Source organism: Magallana gigas, chromosome 3 (assembly GCF_963853765.1).
Source record: "Magallana gigas chromosome 3, xbMagGiga1.1, whole genome shotgun sequence".
In the NCBI taxonomy this organism is placed as follows: Eukaryota; Metazoa; Mollusca; class Bivalvia; order Ostreida; family Ostreidae; genus Magallana; species Magallana gigas.
This window is the reverse complement of record NC_088855.1, coordinates 15,601,017-15,616,363: the sequence shown is the minus strand read 5'-3', so window position 1 is coordinate 15,616,363 and position 15,347 is coordinate 15,601,017. Positions and strand designations below refer to the sequence as shown.

Genomic DNA, 15,347 nt, shown 5'->3' with positions numbered 1-15,347 from the left:
TGTAGCAATTTTTCTAATGGTTGCTTTTAAGAGACTTCGTTTGTTTGGACCAATGCAGAAATGTCTGATTTCAGTCATGGCTGTTGACGTCTTCTTCATCATTTTCGTCGGCCTCAAAGACGCAATTTTCAATTTGTTGAAATGGAACTATGGCTTTATTGAATATAAGATTTGTAGTTTCGTGATAAATTTCATTCATATTCAAATCAGCATTTACGGCACCTCGCTTTGGATCAAATCCCTTATGCTTATTCATCGAAGTTTTATGTTCCTTTTTCCCTTTAGAATAAGATATTTTAATGTAAAACTATTTCTTGTTCCTTTTGCGTTCTTCCATTTGCTAATAATTGTATTGTACTGTATCTCAACAAATACTATTCCGATAAAAAAAATTACCACCATCCAAGAATACGTTCCGCAGATGCCATTGAAAATCATTGATGCGTGTATCCTAGGAAATGATGATAAGTTCTATAGTGGAATCACATACATCATTATAAGGTGGTTTCGTAATTTCGTCCATGTCATATATTTCGCTTTGTTGCCATTGTGTATTCAAAGCCTATGTACAGTCGTTCTTATTTTCATGATTAGAAAACAAATAACAAAACTTTCCTTTTTAACTCCTATTGGTAGGTCAAAAATTGCCCAAAAAGTGGCATACCTTGTTTTAATCAGGGCACACATTTATTTAGCCGTTTCATTTTTCGTGCAAGAGATTCCGATTTACTTCGCTGTTATTTCTGCACTTTACAATCAAGATACTTCCAATTTTCAAAAAATCAATTCGATAGTTATACTATATATTTACCAAACATTTGCCATCGGTAAACTAATTGATTTTCTTATTTATGCAAGCCTAAGTCGTAAAGTAAAATCTGAACTCAAGAATCTCATTTTTTGCAAAAAAAGGGAAGAAGGAAGTAAATAAAATCAAGAGGCCTAGGGGCCATATCGCTCACCTGAACAACAATAGCCTTAACTCTGATCAAATCAGCATTACGGTATCAAAATCAAACTATCTTGACAACTAAGTACAAAAATCTGCCAATTTTTATACACATATTTATCACAACAATCAAACTTTCATCTCAGGTGAGCTAAAAAGCGAGGGTTTTTTTTTAGATTCACAATGGTAGTAGTGGTACAAATGTATAACACAGGTACTTGTTATGCATAATGTGCTTGCAAAAATGGTTAACAATGCAACGCCACAATAACATTCTGTACGTCATGATGTCATTCACCAGAATAAATGATCTTGATTTGGTTAAATCGTAAACAATGAGGAATAAACTAAAAACGTTCGCCATGTTACACCATTTTAAAATGACTTGGGACAATTTATCAAAGTATTGTTATAACATTTCTGCTTTGTGAATTTACCCTGAGAATATCACTGGAAAGAAACATTGGAAAACTGCCAATCAATTTCAGCGGAAGAAATTTTGCATCGACAACTGCCGATCCGTTACATATCACAACGGTGGCTAATATGGGGAAGTCCATGTGCTGGACAGTCTTTTAATTTGACACTCAACTTATGTCTTTTGTTGTATTTATGTCAATGTAATTTAATTATTATTAAACTTCAAATCAGAAATAGTAGTAATCTTCGTCAGTCTTCATAGATGGATGGATAGATAATTGTATCAAAGAAATAAATAATAAACCCATGACAATGTTTGATTCCTCTGTTCTTTCGAAATAACGTGCCTGTTTAAGACTATGCATTCAGTTCATATGGAGGATAAGAGGGTAATGTCAGGAACATCATTTCATCATGTCTAAATATATACACTTTTTAAAACGGCTTTTTGTGATTAGTGGAACGGAATGGAACCAGTTAGATGTGCCCCACAGGAAATTGAATTTTTAAAAAATCAGCAACATATATTAATTCTTGAAATAGAGTTATCTTCTTTTCTGAAAATGTATGTTTTTAGGGCATTTTTTTCCATTATGGGGTACACTTTGACAAATGCAGAGTGACACAAACTATTCCTCACATGCAATTTCAATAATGCAGGAGAGTTAAAAGGGACGCGGTACGATTTAAGGTGAAAATTTTATCCATTTTTTTTTTCATTTTTGATGTGTACAATTTCTCATTCATATGGCTGGATGGTCCTTGCCATTTTTATACTATTTTATTCTCCTTTAAAGGGACTTGGACACGATTTGAGATAAAAAAAAATTCTATTTTTACTTTTTATGCGTAAAATGGTTGACTGGTGCATTTTAAATGATTGACCAAGACATTGAATGTTAAAGTCAAGATACAAACGAGATACAGGGGTTAAAATTTGTTATGTCAAAAACGCTCGAGTCTTATAGTTGTTTACAAAAATGTAATGTAGAGAATTACCATTTCTTGGACAAAATGACATGTAAAAGACAATTTAAACTCATTAAATATCTTCATAGATATATTATATTATCAACAAAGGAAAGATAAATTTGATTGAAACTTACACCAATGCAACACATATGTAAAAAATGGCAATATTTGAGCTTTGTCATCTTCGCTAGCCAAGGGTTTCCGATATACTACGCTTCTCATAATTTTCTTTTGAGAGTTTATGAGAAGCGTAGTGTATCGGAAACCCTTGGCTAGCGAAGATGGAGCTTTGTTTACGAAATAATGAATTATGAACTCTGTATCTTTCTTATAACGTGATATTTTACTTTCAAATTTTGACATAACATTATAAACTTCTATATTTATCAGTATTAACAATGAAAATGGAAAAATAAAATTTGAAAATTTTAAGGTGGCTCTATACACCCACAGTTTCAATTTTCAATAGAAGACCACAAAATATATACTTATCAAATATTAAAATGATGATAAGGATACTATAGGTATTTTTAAAGACTTTTTTGAAATGTTTTTTCGGTTTTTTTGTAAAATATTTGTTAAAAAGATACCTATTGACAAATTGAGAGAATTTTTTTTTGTCATATGATGGTAATTTTCTTCGGACACATAAAAAAATATAATACTTCTTAACATTCAAAAATGTTATTATTGCAATTTTTTTTAGCATTTCCCAAAAACATAATTTTTCATATCTTTTTACTCTGCTGACAAATCATCTGAAAAAGTTGCTTGATGTTATAAGAAAATGTATTTTAATAACTGTGACATAAAAAATTGAATGAAAATCATTGCAAATAAACAGAAAAAATATTTTCATTTGGTGTGAAAGTTCCCCAGGTAAGGGTAATCGTTCCTAAGTCCCAAGGCCCAAACACCTTGGGGACTTTTCATTTCTGAGTTGAAGAAAATTTCCTTAATATAATGTTGGAATGATAAATACATACGTATTTCATTATAGGCCTGTATAAGTGAATATATTCGCTTTAATGCAAAACTAAGTCAAATAAATAAAGGGGAAAATTGACTAGGCTAATAGGATTTATGTATCCCAACCTGAGAGAAATTCAAAGCAACCCTCCCATCCCTTAAGGTGATAAGGAACATCTGTCGATATTAATGTGCATTAAAGTATATTATAATTGAAATACTTTCACTGGTTTAGAATTTTCTTTCACAGTATTCAACCAAAAAATACGTTTTAGAAAATTTTGGAAAGTTAAAAAATTCATTGTTCTCAACGGGAATCGAACTCATGACCTACAGGTTTGTCCATACTTTACATTATTTGTAAACAAATATAAGACTCGAGCTTTGTTTACATAACAATGAATTCTTACATGTGTATCTCTCTTATAACTTAAATTATAGCATGAAAATTTTGGTCAATCATTTAAACTGTGCAAGTAAGCCATTTTATATCTAAAACCAAAGTACTGAAGTACTGAGGGGAGTTGATTTTATCGATTATCGTTTATTTTAAAATCAACTTATCTTGCATGGCAATTAGTTTCTAGTCTGCATTTGAATTAAGCACTTTTTTATTATATCAATTTTTAGACTTTTCCAACAAGAATTTCGAGAAACCCCATATGAATCATGTTGTGTAATATTTAAAGATAGATTTCAAACTATGTATTCGAATCGAAACAATTCTAAAAATCGTATGGATCCAAGCACTATTGATATCGAACTCTAATTTCGTTCAACCAGACGCTCGGTTGTCTCCGTTAATCTCCGACAAGCAAGAGAGCCTCCCTGCTTGTCGGAGATTTACGGAGACAGCCGAACGTCTGGTTGAACGAGACTTTATTACACTTTGGCGTAAGAACACATGAGACTACAAAAATATCTAAATTGTTCGTATTATAAAATCTGACTATTTTTAAAGTGTTTATAGATAAGTCTCCTTGAAAAACAATGCTTCAGCATTCGTTACATCGAATTTTTCTATTTTCAAGAACTCAAGTCTTGTCAGCGGCGATGATTTGTGCTTAGGTCCAAACACTGTTTCACTTTCGATTTGCCAGAGTATCTGCATAGGACAGTTGATTAAAATCAACTCCCAAAATTAAAAAATTAAAGTTTGATCTAAAATCGTGCCGAAGTCCTTTTAAGGCATTTTGCAAATAGCAAAAAAATGCCTGCACCAGAGTACTTGCTTAAGGCCCTGTCACACCAAGCTGCGTCCCCAAGGCGTGTTCACGGCGTTGTAAAATTCATGGAATCGGCGTAGGATCGCATTGAAAATTCAGAAAAAATGTACAGCTTTATTTGAAAGTTTTACAGGTGGAGATGTCACGGCGTCCTGACGGCGACCGAGGCGTTCTTACGGAGCTCCCACGGCGTGTAACTGCGTTTCCACGGAGTTCTACTTGGCGATTAACTGCGCTCTCGCTGAGTCTCCGCCGAGCGCTCATGACGTGCTAGGAGTTTTTACCGCGCGTCCACGGCGGTTCTGCACGCTGACTGCGTGCACAAGACGTTCTTTACCTCTTGGTAGGTTAATATTCATTTGTAGAATTGTATGGGAAACAAATAAGAATTTACAACAAGTAAATAAATGATTAAAAATTGTTTTGATTTTATGAAAAGGTACATTGTAATTAAAACATAACTTCTTCTAAACAATTTGTGAAGGACAAGGACAAAACTCTTAGTAGTCAGGTCTACAAAAAAATCCGTTATTAGTTGTCAGAAAACATAGAAAAGATGTGAAAACTTCAGAACCAAATGGCATGAATTCCATCTGCGTCCATTGATAGGTCTTGGAATATAAGCAAATGCTACATTTTACATAGCCATCTACATCCAGTTTGATGATTATTACATCGCTTGCTATTGTACAACAACCATTGTTCGAGTTTTCGTGGTCTTGATGACAACGCACTAGAAACGCCGGGGGAGCGGGTATAAACGCAGAAGGAACGTCACGAGAGCGCGATGAACGCAGCAACAGCTCTTTGGGGTCGCTGTGTGAACGCAGCCAAATGAAAAACAACTTGTTCAAACGCTGTGGATGCGCAGTGAGAGCGCAGTGTGAGCGCGACAGAAACGCAGTGAGATCCCAAAGGACTACGTGAGGTCTCCGTGCAAGCGCAATTGACTTATCACTGCGTCTACACTACGATTAGCTGCGTTCCTTGAGCGCGCCGACGGAGTTCTCGTGGTGCTGTTGGAGATCTTACGGCGCTGTCACGGCGACCTCACTACGCTTCTACGGCGTGTTTATCAGAACGCAAAGCCACTGCGTGTACTTTGTGCATGTTCAAAGTGCGCGGCGTCGCATGACGTTCTGAAATGTTCATGGCGATCCGACCGCGACGGACGAAGATGCCGTTGCGTTGGTATGGCGCTGTAAGAGACTCTACTGCGTTTACCTTGGCGTTTTACATTATTTAAGGGCGCAGCGGGATCGCCGTGAGGACGCAGCTCCAGTGTGACAGAGGTTTTACACCTTTGGTATTTCAAGACATGTGAGATGTTGTCAGTATATAATTGAATTTTAACTGATAATTTATTATTGTGAAATTAATCAAAAACCTACTTTTATTTTCCATAAACAAGCCCGAAATAGCAATCAAAGTACTGAGAGTACTGAAAGACGGGGTCTTGAAAGTTGAGTTTGTAATTGTCCTTGATTTCCTCGAATATGCTTCCAAAAATTATGAGTTTGAATTAGTTGTTACAATCTATGTTAATTTGGCTTTTTTTCAATTGTCTGATACTTTTATTAAATTTTACTCATTCCCGGCCTTCATAATTGTAGAAAATTGACTTGACGGTATTTTATGTAAAAAAAAAAAGACCCAAAGGAAAAAATTTAAAAATTACTACAAACCGAGAAAATCAAACAACTATATAAAAGTAGATTATTTTAATCATTACATTTATTTAATTTTGTGATCCAAGGGAAAATCCACAAGTCGGACGGTATCCGGAATAAAAGTTTTATGAAAACCCCGAAAACTCTAAAACTGCTGAATTAACAAACAAAGTGAACATTTGTATACCGATAACAAACACAGGCACCTGAAGTTAGAAATATTTTTTACAATAAGATTCCAAGAACTTTAACAATAAAAAGATTTGTCACGGTCGCCATTTTGATTTTTAAGACCTACTTATCTGACACGATTTTCTTCATTTGCGATTCATGCAAAATTAATAAGTGAAAATAAATCCATTTGCCACTTACTACTTTTTGTGTAAACTCGTGCATCACATACACGAATTACGATACAACCGTTCCTTTCATTAAAAATCATACTCATAATCAGAGACATAAGTAACAGAGATTGGCAACTCCGCCATTAGCGTGTAAATGTTACGGGACCAACCTTACTTTGAGAACTACGATAGCAACAGCAATCTTGTATAAGTCATTAAATTTGAACCTGATTGTGAACATGAACCTGTAAATTTGTTTAAGCATGTTTTATTTATGAAATACTTACAAAAACTCTTTATTTAGTTTTTAAATTACTTTTTTAAAACCTATTAACTTTTCACAAAGTAATGGTAATGCATTGCTTTACTCATGTAATGGTAATGTAATGCATTACTTCAAGAAAATCAAGTAATGGTAATGGTAATTTAATGCCCTAATTCATGAAGTAATGGTAATGCATTGCATTACTTTACCATGTAATTCACCCCAAACCTGATTTCAACTAAGCCTGAAAACATGAACATTAACATTTAACTTGGTTCTTCAATCGATAAGATTGTATATATTATATGATGTTAAAGTCTTTCAAAATGTATAATCTATAATTATAGATTTTGCTTACAATGCATTGTTTAAAATTTAAATTCAATTTCATCATCTAAAGAGCCAACGAACGAGAAGGCAAATTCAGACTTGTTTTTGTTTTCTTTGTACAAAATTCCTTTAGAGACGAACAGCAGTCATACCGCAAGTAGACTGAAAGCCAAAGAAACATCTATTTAATTTGTAAAACATTTGTGTATAACCCGTCCCGATTTTAACTTCGGCTTGCAATTGCGCATGGAGTTTGGTAGTATTAAGGTGAAAGATTGTCAAAATAAAATTCACAACTTTTCAAAAATGGCACATTGCGTTTGGGAACTTTAATTTCGATTCCACTATCAACCTCTTCTATTGATTAATGAGCTCGTACACCAACTGAATCTTCAACGGCGTTGTGCATTCAGTTACCTAAGTCATTCCACATTTGAACCCGAGCAAAATATTTTGATCAATAAAACTATTTGTTTATTTTCTAAATAGAATTTTGTTTATACACCGAAGACTTAAAAAGATTTAATGCATGTTTTTATAATACATATTTGATGAAATGCATGAAAACTTTCTGCACTATTTTCTTACGCGTAGACTCAGTTCATGTGTTCTACGCGTGCCCTCCGGTTTGAGACTTCGGCTGACAGTAAACCAATAGACGGGGTCGTGACCCCGTCTAAAAATGAGAGTAAGATCGTGGACACGAAAGTCTATAGATATACACTTGCAATGTAATATTGAATGATTACGTATAGAGTGACACCCCCCAAATCATGAAATTCGGGTGGGGGGGGGGGGGGGTTGTATACCTATGACTTCAATTTTCAAACATTTCAATCTTTTTACGGTTGAATAAATAAAATAAGTCAAATCGTTTCTTTTGTGGGCGATTTTAGTTTCGATATTCATTCGCTTGCGAAGCACAACCTTTAATGAGAGAATGGGATAGAACTTTCCAGAACGGGGTAACCAAGAACGCAGATTGACTAATTAACGAAAAGTGTAGGACGAGTTCATCATGCATCGCGGGCAGGTACCTTGGTTCGGACTTCGATTAATACAAAAAGTTAAGTATAAACCGATGCAAAAAGGAGGAAGTTCCATCATAATATGGTATACCATTTACATACTTTCTCCCTCTCTCTCAGCGTCGTGAGGTATCTGAAATCACGTGACTGGAATGTGGATGAAACCGAGAAGATGCTTCGGAATACGATAGAGTTTAGGTGAAGAACCAACGTCATAGACATCGACTGTCGCTGGTGCCACGAACGACCGGGCTTCCATACCATTGTACATTTGTAGGTGCTCGAGTAGACGTGCGTGAATACCCCCAACACACACATCCTTTCTCTTGCAATGCAAAATGTACTTCCTCCAATGGCTTGTGTTTATTGCAATTACAACCTGTCGGATCTTTCCGACAGACCTTGAATGTATTAGATAACGTCCCCGGATGTTTTATACAAAATGGAGTTGCTTTTCAACAATTATTGACTGTTTCTCCTGTGGTGTATTTTAAAGGTGTATCATTGAATTTTAGCTCATATTTCAACAGATAATGCATTGCATAGATTAGTTTTATTAAAAAGGGGGATTATGGATTCCCAAACTTTTAATACATTCGATGTTGTTTGTTGCGATTGATGTAATGTTATCTTCTTTTAGCGGCAAGTTGGGTTTGATGAAAGCGGGCGGCCTGTGATTTATTCCAATTTCAGACAAGCGGTGACTCACCGATACAGCGCTGAGGACTCCATCACCCACGTGTCCTACATCATCGAGAACGCCAAACTGACCATGAAATCCGGCATCAGTACCTGGGTATTTGTGGTGGATTGTTCAGGTAATGATTCGGTGGTATGTTTTGAAATGAATTTAAAAAATTATATTTGGTGACTTTTGTAATCAGTTGTTGTATATAAACAATAAAATAAACAGTTTATTTCCTTCATTATATATATATATATATATATATATATATATATATATATATATATATATATATATATATATATATATATATATATATATATATATAAAGTATGTTTTATTATTTGAAATATATTCCAAGGAAGAGAGTGTCATAAATTTGGTTTCTAGGTATGTCGCTTCCTCTATGCAATGGTGTCACACAGACCCTGGCTGACCATTACCCAGAAAGACTCGGAATGGTGATTTGTTTGAGGAATGAGAGTAACAAATCCCCGGATTTTTACATCAGAGAAAAGTTATAGAACGTTGTAATAAGGAATGAATGAGTAGGCGTAACGCGATTGGCTGAATTCAGGTATGTGACAATTCTCTTTTTGTAGTAGAAATATTAGTTTTCAAAATAAATGATGGAATGGGGGAATATTTTAAAGAATATAGCAACACTATGAAAAATTGTAGATTAGGGGTTAATTTTTTACGTAGAGTGACATTTACTGCCGATCGCTGTAAGTTGTAAACAACTGTAAATTTGACCTATAAATGCCACGGGACCCTATAATTTTTTTGTCATTTCCTAAAGGTTCTTGAATTGAAGTTTCAAATGATACCAACGATTTGACTGAAACTATTATAGTAAAGTTTTGAGAGGTCATAACATTTGTATGGAGTTCTATGGGAAAATAATTGGTAGGCTTTTCCCTATAGAGACCCTATTTTTTACATGTTTTCTTACTTTAAAGTCAAACAAAGGTCAATATTTCATGATTATTTGGACAGACTTGACATTTCAATAAACTTGCAGTAAAATTAGTTCATTAGATTTAAATTTTAAGATGGGAGTGCCTGTAATTTAAAATTGAGGGGGACTGGAGTATTGGATATGTGTAAAGAGTAAAATTAGAGGGACCAGGAAAGAAGAAAAAGCAAGAAATATTGGTTTGAATTCTAAATAAGATAATATTATTGTTGATTACATGTGTAGCAATTCATTTTTGCAGTTCTTTGCTTGTTTTTTAAATTTTAAATTCATATTTCACTCATAATTGATGGGCTCATTTAAGGTCTGCTGATCATCTGTCGATAGAATTTGGACAAAAATTATCTTGTAAACAAGGTTTTTTATTTGTTTTTCTTATTTTTTGTAAGCATCATATTTGCAATGCATTAAAAATGGCTATTCTTTTCAAATTGATGACCTGATGCTATTTAATGTCAATTTAGTCATCTTAATGTTTATTTTTCAGCAGATCTTCATTGTTCGGGTATTCTGCATCTGGACCAGCAGAGTGATTTGGGTCAAATACTGCCTCCCATGCTTCCCAGCCATCCACGTAGAGGAGTTCTGCAGTCTTTTCCCTCGCCTAAATGGTCTTGACCTGAGTAAGGTTGATGTATAAGACGGTCTCACCCATACGCCCTGAAAAACTAGCAGTTGTCAACAGTGCCTTCACCTGGTAAGTTACCATGTTTCATTTTTTATCCCTAGATTTGTTATTGTGAGTGTTTAGCCAGGAGTACATGTTAGGCATACATATGGTCAGGAATGAGTGTCTCTCACCCCCCCCTCCCCTTTTTCCTCCACCCACTCCTCTTTAGAGATGGGTGGGGAGGGGAGTGTTACACATGTTTATTGCACATGAAAGGGAAATTGGGGTTATGACACATTGGACTCATGTCAGCCTAGTATGGGGTATATGTTATTGGAATGATTATGTTTTATGAGTTTAGTAGGGGCATTTTGTGAAGTTTTCATGGTTAAAACTGCTTGAAACTGTCAACAGTGTCCATTGCAAGATAGCAGTTTTTAGAGTTACTTCCCTTAGACTAACTGACTGAGTGATTCAGAATTTCAACATGATGTAATTCTATTTATCTGGACTGACTGTATGTAATTTTTGATGAGTTACTTGAATTATGGAATGACTGCATAAATCACATTTGGTATTACATGTTATTACATGAATTTACATGTAATAGTGTTTATTTATGTACCCCACCCTTGACAGATCATTAAATTCTGTATTTATGTGTGTAATCAGAATGTATATATTTTATTTGTAAGGAATATATGAAAAAATTTGATGTATTAACATTGTTTTGTGCAATGAATAACTTATAACTCTGATTTTTCCTCATTCGTGCACTTAGGATGATCTCCATTGTTCAGCCGCCTCAGCTTTGGAAGATGATGGTGGCAGGGCGGCAGGGTCATTTTGCCCCATATTGATGCTGTCGGACAGTCGGTATCCATCTGATTCATCACGATGGACATTCTTCTACATGTATATAATGAAGGTAAACTTTTCAGCATACTATCTTCTGTCTCTGAACTTGGAGGCGCATTTTGTGATTTGACACTAGAATAGTTACCCCTCTTGAATTTTGACATTGGCAAGAACTTGGCCTTTTCTAGATTTAATTTTCAATAATTTTACAATCAAACAGTTCTGTTCATTACCCCAGGTACCTAGCTCTTATATTATATCGAAATTATGTCCTTTTACGTTTGCTAGAATAGTGTTATAAAGAAAGATAAGGGGGCACCTGCTAGTTCTGTAAGCTGCATTACACTGGGGGGGGGGGGGGGGGTGGTGATATTGTTCGCACATGCTCAATCAACAGGAAAGGCCTGATTAGATTTATTTGGCTTATTAGAATCAATAATGGATGATTGTTCATGATATGAACATTTTTTTACCAATTTGTCAGTATAAAGCATATATATTTTGATTAATTTACTAGGATTTCATCAATTTTAGGAGGTTTTCTTAAAACCTGGGTAGAATCTACCCTTATTAGAAAATTAATAAAATTTTGATATTTTATCATATAAATAATACCAATACTCAAAAACAAGTAGTAAACAAACTATTTTATTGATTCCAGGTACTAATTATATACAAATATATTCAGAGGTCTGAATGTCATTCACTCCCTGTAACGCCAGCATCTGCAGCATGATATCATCAATTGAGCTGGTGACAACATCCATAACATTGAACTCATGAGACTCAAATTTCATACATAAACTCAGGTAGGTCTAAAGTCTTTAAAAAATAGCAAATGGACTAATTCTGAGGTAGGTAAGATTCTAAGTATAGGAATGAGAGTAACAAACCCCCGGATGTTTACATCAGAGAAAAGTTATAGAACGTTGTAATAAGAAATGAATGGGTAGGCGTTACGCGATTGGCTGAATTCAGTTATGTGACAATTCTCATTTTGTAGTAAAAATATTAGTTTTCAAAATAAATGATGGAATGGGGGAATATTTTAAAGAATATAGCAACACTAGGAAAAATTGTAGAGTTGGGGGTTGATTTTTTACGTAGAGTGACATTTACTGCCGATCGCTGTAAGTTGTAAACAACTGCAAATTTGACCTATAGATGCCACGGGACCCTATAATTTTTTTGTCATTTCCTGAAAGGTCTTGAATTGAAGTTTCAAATGATACCAAAGATTTGACTGAAACAATTATAGTAAAGTACTGAGAGGTCATAACATTTGTATGGAGTTCTATGGGAAAATAATTGGTAGGCTTTTCCCTTGACCCACAACGCAGTGTTTTACGCAGTATGGAAAACCATCAAAGTATTCGTTCATCGAAACACCGCATCGAAGGTGAACTTAGTTTGTTAGTGAAAGTGAAAGAGCTTTTCCACGAATATTTTTCTGACGAATTAACAAATTGGTTACTCGATGAGATAAAACTAAACAAGAAAGGACCACTTTGCGATAGCCAGCAAAGATTCTGGGAACGACCTGCAAAAAATGGCTCCCATGATCCTCGTGGGTGTCCGTCTTATGTGGCCGAATACGTGGATAACTATTTGGAAAAGAAAGAAACGTCCAATCAGCGCGTTCACGGACCTTTCACAACTATGATTGACAGTTTGTCTGGTAAATGTTGTAAGGTTTAGTCTAATTCTTCAAGGGACGAGGCTTCTTTGGGTGAAGCCAGCGGAACCAGTAGTGACTGTGAACTACATGTAGATTCTGATAAAGCAGACGACATAGACATTCCAGACGAGTTCAAAATTGACAACAGTGCTGTAAAACAGATCAGTGTGTCATAATCTTTGTTAATAATTAAATCTGGATTTATCTTGGTGTCTTTCAATGCAATTTAGTCCCTGGTTGTTGCAAGTGTTATTCAAAGAGAAATAGTTAGTGTTTTCTCGTTATTCGTGTTTACGAAATGTATTTATTTAAAATATTTTAATAAATCAATACATAGTATCTACCGTTTCAGCCCATATGAACTCATGTGAGCTTTTCTGAGTACAGTATGTCTGGCGTTCGTCCGTCTGTCATTCTGTCTGCAAAAGATTTTTTTACTTTCTTTTAACTTTTTCTCAAGAACCACTGGGCCAATTTTAACCGAATTTAGCGCAAAGCATCCTTGGGTATAGGACTTTTAAGTGTGTGTTAAAATTATGGCCCAGGCCTCCTTCAAGGCTATATAATTATTAAAGAATAAAATAGAATGAAACTTGCGAAAACTCCTCTCAAGAACTTTTTAGTCTAGTCCTAATTTCTAAAAAGAGCTCTAGAAATACGTTTTAACGGCAAATAATTATTATTTGGTCCAGCATGGCATGGTTTTTTATCATAATTAAAGTATGCTGAGTCTGAAAAAATATGCTGGCCTTCATGAAAATGGCGTTTAGTAGGTCAAAATGGCGATTTAAAATGGCGGACAGCCAATCTTCAAATTTTTCTGTTAAAGTCTCTTCAATGGGAAGAAATAATGACAAACACTAATGGATTGATCCAAGTAGTATTTCATCATATCCAATGTATGCTGAGCCTTACAAATTATGCTGGCTTTCCACAAATGTCGTTAATTAGGTCAAAGTGGCGATTTAAAATGACGGATAACAAAATTTTGTTAATTCGTCTTATATTTCTGAAATGGACATAAAGCGTGAGACAAACAATGATATTTAGTCCAGCTAAGTTTTTAATCATAACTTAGGTGTGGATAGTCATGGATATTATACCATTTTCAAGAAAATGTCATAAAATATCTTTAATAAAATGGCGATTCATAACGGTGGACATCCAGATTTTATATTTTTCCCTTTAGTTTCTTAAATGGTGAGAAAGTGAGAAACAAAGAACTATAATTTTTAAAATAAATCATAATAATGAATTTTCAAATCATAGATAAGACGTGCTTAGTCTGAAGAATCATGCTGGTTTCCACTAAAGCGATGGTTTTTTTTTTTTATGTCAAAATGGCGGACAGTCGGATTTCATATTTTTGTTTCTGTAAAGTTTCTTAAAACGGAAAAAAAAGCAGAAGACCAACAAGTTTAATACGGTCCAGCAAAGTTGAAATTATCAATATAACTAAGACATGCTGAGTCTTAATAAATATGCTAGCTATGACGGAAATTCTTTAAATTAGGTCAAAATGGCGATTTTAAATGGCCTACAGCCAGATTTCAACACTTTCTATATAAGTTTTTTTTTAACAAAAAACAAAGCATTAAAACAACAAAAAGTTTTAATTCATAATTAGGGTATACTGGGTTTGACGATATATGCTTACTTTTACAAAAATGGCGTTATTTGGGTCAAAATGGCGTTTCAAAATGGCCGACAGCCAGATTTCATAATTCTCTTTTAAAGCCGTTTACAGGGATGAAACGTGTAAGTATTACATTATACAAATTCGCACATGAAAAATTAGATTGGAACACTTTAACAAAGAAAAAGACAAGTTCCATATTTTACTAAAATTTGTTAATTTTTTCCGTTTTGACTTATTAAGGTGTATACCGGTATCTTATTTAAACAATCTGTGTTCATGCTTTTCAATATCCGTCTAAATTGTTCCTAGTAAACCTTTCTGGTTTTTTTCTTTAATTATACTTTATGTACCGATTTCTTCGACCTGCAAGTTCGTGAAATACAACAAATGCTTACAAAGCAATGTTTGAGAGAGGAGAAATATTTCTGCACTATAAAACTGGTGTTTAGGCTTTAAAGACATCGATGTCATAAGCTTATATGATTACAGAGATACAATCAGGTACTTAGGAACAGTGTACGACATGAAGAACTATTCTAGTATATGTCTGTCTTTTCCTCTAATACCTTTCCAGCAAATAATCTAACTTATATATCATCATATACACTGGAAAAGCTCGTGATTCAAAACGAGCCGAGATCAACATATCGTCCAGCTTTATATATAGTAATAAGTATGTGCAATATGTTTTGGGCAACCCGAATAATTTTTCTCTTTTTAACATT

At 34.4% G+C, this 15,347-nt stretch overlaps 1 protein-coding gene across 1 annotated transcript; it reads left to right on the top strand.

Moving 5' to 3' along the window:
• The first annotated feature begins 8,255 nt into the window (after positions 1 to 8,255).
• Positions 8,256 to 13,463, top strand: LOC117693022 (phosphatidylinositol transfer protein 3-like). Its single transcript, XM_066077732.1, is given in 5 exon segments — positions 8,256 to 8,438; positions 8,814 to 8,991; positions 9,249 to 9,333; positions 12,635 to 12,714; positions 12,717 to 13,463. Coding segments are annotated over 5 exon segments (813 nt in total). The 3' UTR covers positions 13,004 to 13,463.
• The last annotated feature ends 1,884 nt before the right edge of the window (positions 13,464 to 15,347 follow it).